Source organism: Beta vulgaris, chromosome 7, assembly GCF_026745355.1.
Source record: "Beta vulgaris subsp. vulgaris cultivar EL10 chromosome 7, EL10.2, whole genome shotgun sequence".
In the NCBI taxonomy this organism is placed as follows: Eukaryota; Viridiplantae; Streptophyta; class Magnoliopsida; order Caryophyllales; family Amaranthaceae; genus Beta; species Beta vulgaris.
Window position 1 is genome coordinate 13626072 of NC_079208.1, and position 6000 is coordinate 13632071.

At 35.1% G+C, this 6000-nt stretch overlaps 1 protein-coding gene across 1 annotated transcript; it reads right to left on the minus strand.

The window, feature by feature from the left end:
* Positions 1-1519: 1519 nt before the first annotated feature.
* On the minus strand, positions 1520-4473 carry LOC104908888 (hypothetical protein). The gene is made up of 2 exons (XM_010698055.4): positions 4343-4473; positions 1520-4152 (listed from the first exon to the last, which is right to left on the minus strand). Exon 2 carries the CDS (start codon positions 4116-4118, stop codon positions 1734-1736), a length of 2385 nt encoding a protein of 794 aa, XP_010696357.2. The 5' UTR covers positions 4119-4152; positions 4343-4473; the 3' UTR covers positions 1520-1733.
* Between the last annotated feature and the right edge of the window lie 1527 nt (positions 4474-6000).

Sequence of the window (6000 nt, forward strand, 5' to 3'; positions counted from 1 at the left end):
TTGTTCATGCCCTAGTTCAGTTATGACACGTTTGCTTAGTTTCCTAGTTTTGTTCGGACTTCTATGTAAATTAGTACTCCCTCCGTCCCATAATATAGTGCTTGATTCCATTTTTTCACGGGAATTAAGGTAAATAGAATCTAAGAGGAAAGTAAAAATTATTAAAATAAATATTGTGTGGAAAAAGGTGATCTTAGGAGAGAGAATGAAGAATAATTGGTGAAAGAGCATTAAATGCAACCCTTGGGTTGAATAAACAAAGCAAAAAAACTATTTTCAAGAAGCAAACAAATAATGATGACACGATTTTTCTAGGCAAATCACAAAAAATTATGGAATTAAATATAGAACCAAGCACTATATTTTGGGACACCCAAAATGGAAATGAAGCACTATATTATGGGACGGAGGGAGTACTTATTTTGTATGTTCTGGTAGTCTTTTGCCTGTGAGTTTTTCTATTTTACTTAGAATATGTTTTTCTTCAAGCACTCTAGGAATTCTAGTTAAAGATGAGTTAGGGGCGTGTAAGGACGCTTGGTTACCGTCTAATTAATGGTTATCTCGACGTGTTTAAAGCGTGTTTGTTAGATGCTTGACGCCCACCTATGAGTTCATTTGTTGTCAAATAGATAAATAAAAAAGGGCTAGGGAATAGGGAGGTACTAAGTGCAATTACTATACTTTATTGGAAATTTGGGATAATATCAACTTTGCCTGAATTTAGAATCATGACAATTTCAGGGTGTGTTTTTTATTTTTTTAACAATGTTGTATAAAGCAATATGTTGTATAATTTTTTTTGTCTTATAATTTCATCATGTAGTAAATAGTAAGCATACAGTTTACCATGAGAAATAATACTTCTTTCGTTTTTTAAATATCTACTCGGTTACTATAGGTACGCATTTTAAGACAAATTGAAGAGTCTAAAAAAGAGTCCACTTGATTTATTTTTTTACTTTTTATTTAGTGATGAGAGAGTGTGAGTTTATTATATTTTAAGGAAGATAGATAGTGGAGGATCCAGAATCTGACCCATGTGGGTTCAGAGTACTTCCAAAAAACATGAGATAAACAAAATTAAAATTGTTTATGCATTGGCCATTATATAACACTTATATATGCATTCAAATTATAGATGTACAAAAACGACAATTAAATCCTCAAATTTTTTTAAAGCAACATATTTCCAAGTAGTTAGGTATTAACTACTTGCAAAATAAAAATTGGAATGCAAAAACTCATAAGTAATATATAAAATCTGTGTCATGAATTAGGTTGGTATGTAAAAACAACTAAGAAAGGAAAATTAATGTGAATAATCCAACTTTATGTTCAACTTTTGAAATGTTTTTCATAATAGTCCAAACTCTTATCTTTTTTGCCATCAGCGACTTTTATTATATGTTTGTAAAAATTATAAGTATTGAAGTAAACCAGCCATAACCAACAAAGGAGTACTGAGTTTTTCCATTAGTATTAGCATAGTCGAAACATGTAAAGAACTCAAGTTCACTAACTCCAATATCAATCCATTACTCTAAATTAGATAAAATTCATCTATAACATCAAAAAGTACAAAGAGTAGAGTAGTAATTATTAGCATAAAACCGAAAAACATAGTAATATTATTTATACAGAAGTGTTTGTCAAGGCCAAAGCATCATCTTAGACAAGACTGGCATTAGACACCTTGCCAGCCAAAACATGGAAGCTGTCGAACTTGGTAATCAGTAGAACTCACCTGGTGCGTCATATACGATGGGCTTGAGACCTAAACGATAAAGGACGTCTTCGCGTAGATGAGAAGCACCAAAAGTAAAATTTTCAGGCCCATAAACATCTAGACGACGAAGAGCACTCAATGAACATAGCTGTCCATTTTCTCCAAATTCAACAAGCGCAGTAGCGTTATTAAATCCTAATCGCTTCTCCACAGAAGCTGAGTGAGTAGGATCAAAAGGGTATAACAGCCAATCAGGCATTATGCGACATAGATCAGAATCGTTAATCTCTATATCAGCTGAATAATTAGATCGACAGACAAATACTACTTCAAAATCAGGATTGTTTTTTTTCAAATGCTCATACCATCTTAATTGTTGAGGAAAAATGCAGAGGTCACCAGGATACTCAAGATAAAGAAGTATGTTCTTACCCTGGAGATCTGATAGAAATTTCTTATCTGTGCCCTGGTAAAAGAAGTCCTTGGGCCCAGAAGCAAACAATGACTCAAAGGTCAGATCCTTCAACTTGTTCAATTCTTTTTCGATAAGGTACTCTCTGAAGAATGGATATGCATCAATTCCGTGCTTTTTCATCACCTTTTCTCCAAAAGGTTCAACGAATTCATCATGGGCTCCTACGATGATGAGCCTATCACGATGTCGCGGGAAGGTAAGTCGACGCAGCCTGCAGGTTACAGAATTGTTGTAGGGAAGACGCCACCAAGACGAGCTTATCTTATGCTTCTGCAGCAAAGTGTTAACATTCTCCATCCAAGCCTGTGGGGTAATAGGTTGATCAAAGGGCAAGTAGACCAACACAATTTCAAATGCCAGCTTTCGAGTTCTGCATTTTTCATATATATCACAAAGCATGGCAAGATAATCTCCTTTCGCACACAAGTACAAGCCAACATTTTTCTTGCTGAGTTCTGAGATAGTCATCACCTCCTCACCGCTTCCTGCTGGATTTGGACTAATCTTTTCAAGAACGTCATAAGCATTGCATCCCAAAAGTCCCACAAGCGTGGATGTTGAGACAGATTCCCATCTTGGTGTGTCGTTTGCAATAACTTCCTTCAGTTTCTCATAACTAAATGGGAAGGCATCGGCTCCATGATAACGAGCGAAGCGAATCTCTCCAAAGCGTAAAATATCCCTCTTGATATCCATGTCGTTACCCATATCCATGTTGTTATCCACATTGAAAAGAACACATTGAATATGTCTATGACTAAGGAGGTCAAGAAACCTGCAAATAAAGTCACGACGCTCCAAGTCCTCGAATGGTACTACAAGACACGAAGGGGGGAAACCCGATAGGAAATGATCGAAAACCACCTTGTAATTGGCACACTTATTCATCTTTGCAACCACTACCATCTCAAAATCCCTTCTCGTGGAATACAAATCGCAGCATGTAGTTATTAGAGCCTGGAGATAACGTAATTCAAAATAATCACGGAGGATAGGCACGTGAAAACAACAAACCATAATGTATTTGCCCCTAAATGTAGTCTTGTCAACTGCAACTCGACCTCCATCAATTCGATCCAGGTAACTCTTCACATCACCCTTACCACCAGACAACAATAATGTAACATTGAAAGTCTTGTCAGTCTCAGCCACAATGGGAAATAATTTTTTTGATTCAGAAACCATGTTACATATATCATCAGGATATTCCGGTATCACATCACCCAATTTTATGAGAATAGGACATGGTCTTGCTTCCCAGGGAATCTCCTGCTCTTCAAGCGGTAGAGGCCATATAGACGGTTGAAGCCTTGGAAAAGAGCGTTCCAAGTCCATTTCACTTTCTCGTAGAAGTTCCTGCAGTCGCTGAGAAACATTAGTATCCCCCTTCACCATAATGCCCCTCTTCACATTCACAAGGAGACAATGAAAAGAAGCAGGAGCATCAGCTTCATGGCATTTGCATATATGGGAATGGAGCTTGCGCTCCTTGAATGGTAATAGAAGACACCACAATGGAACGCGACGCAAGAAAGGTTCATGAACCGTCTTGGAATTGGTTTCTTCATCCATCATTCTAACAAGCAGCAGCATTTCAAAATCATCTCTTGCTATATACAACTCAGAGCATGCCTCTATGAGATATTCGGGAACCAGTGCATCAAGGGTGTCATGTTCAAAGTAGTCATTCAAGTGAATACAAAGAAACATAACGTAATTGTTACGAAGAGTGTCCTCATCAAGTGCAACTTGTCTATAAAATCGAACAAGGGGATTTATCTTAGCAATACTGGAGAACAAGGTCGTTATTTCATCAAAATCAGAAGAATTGTCAATAATCTCAGATGATAATGATGAATCTTCTGGAAACGAAACAACAGAATCCAATTCGCTAGCCCTTGTAGCGCCATCCATCTATCTCTGGAAAATTTTCCTAGTAAAAGCGAACCTGGATTGGCAAAATATTTAAACAAAAACGAACACAAATCAAGATAAAACGAACACAGAACATTAATTTACCAATCTTCAAACCTTTAATACAAACGTATTGATCAAACGTATTCAAATCAATCACAAATAGTATTATATTTACAGAAATTCAACAAGAGATTACATAAATACTAGTGAGGGTCCCTAACCTTTAATCCAAGGCCTTTACGAGAGTGATCGAAAAGAACGTGAAAGAGAATATGGGAGCCAGCCGCCAGGTATGCAAGGAGAGAGAAAATTGAATGTGGTAAAATAATTAGGTTTAAAATATTTATAATTTGGTTTTTCCTTTTGAGTTTAGGAAAAAGAAAATTGGGTTTGAAATGAGTTTTTTTATGATGGATATGATTGGTGATTTAGAATTTCTAACATCAATAGAAATACTTTTTCTAATCCATTTGTAATTTGGGTTCCTCAAGCCCATTTAAACTTCTTTTTCAAATCCAATTAGTATTTTAAATATTTTTCAAAGCATACCTTAACAAAATATTTTACTTCCTTAAATCCTTAAAATAGTTTCTTTAACTTTCAAAATGGTCAACCTTCTTTAAATAAATAAATCATTTTAAACTAACTTATTTCTAAATATAAATATATAAATACTAAAATATATTTATAAAATCCATAAAATTACGAAAAACTCACACATTTTTAAAAGTTTTGAAACTCATCTTTCAATTGAGAAATATTGTGCCACTCATGGTGAATGAAAACTGGTTCCTAGAGGAATTAAGTGTGGATTAATTTATAATAAGTTGTAATAACTATTATTAATAAAAGAGCAAGGTTTCTTCCTAAAGAATTGAGGAAGAGAACCTTGTTAAAATGATCTTCTTGTGTTCTTCCTTATTGTCTTTTCTCTTCATTAGCTTTCAAGTTTTATTATCCGCAAAAAGTTCGAAAATCTCTACAACTACAATTCACCCCCCTCTTGTAGTTGATCTAGTGTTTTTACTAGACTAACACTGAGGATGTGCCTATAGTTAGAGAGTTCCAGGATGTTTTTCTTGAAAAAATATCTGGTATGCCTCCAAAGAGAAATGTAGAGTAAACTGTTGACCTAGTATCTGGAACTTAACCTATCTCCAAAGCTCCATACCGAATGACTCCATCAGAAATGAACGAGGTGAAAAACCAGTTGGAAGAACTACTAAAGAAAGGGTATAATAGACCTAGTATGTCACCATGGAAAGCCCCTATTTTATTTGTGAAGAAGAAGGATGATAGTTTGAGGTTGTGTATATACTACCGTGAGTTGAACAATGTCACTGTGAAAAACAAATATCCATTACCTAGGATAGATGACTTGTTTGAACAACTTCAGGGTGCAGGAATGTTCTACAAATTAGACTTAAGGTTAGTTTACCATCAATTGAGGATTGCTAATCAAGATATACCTAAGACTGACTTCAGGACTATGTATGGGCACTATGAGTTTACCGTCATGCCTTTTGGATTAACAAATGCACCTGCTGTTTTCATGGACCTCATGAATAGGATCTTTCGACCCTACCTCGATAAATTCGTAGTCATGTTCATAGACGATATATTGACCTATTCAAGGGGTAATGATGCGTATGAGGAGCATCATGTTCGAAAATGATATGAAATGGAGGTAGTAATTATGTAGAGTTCTAGTTCTGTTAGAATTCTATGTAAATTAGGGTTTTATTTAATTAAGTGTTTAAGTGATAAAGGAATCCTATGATACTTAGGAGTCTAATTCCTTATCAGAATCTAAGTAGGAGTTTTATTATTTTGCTAATTATCTATGATAGGCGTGTGATATAGAAAATTATAGGTTATT

Bases quoted from the DNA above. Each gene is read 5' to 3' on its own strand.
- LOC104908888 (XM_010698055.4), bottom strand. From the start codon at position 4,118: ATGGATGGCGCTACAAGGGCTAGCGAATTGGATTCTGTTGTTTCGTTT.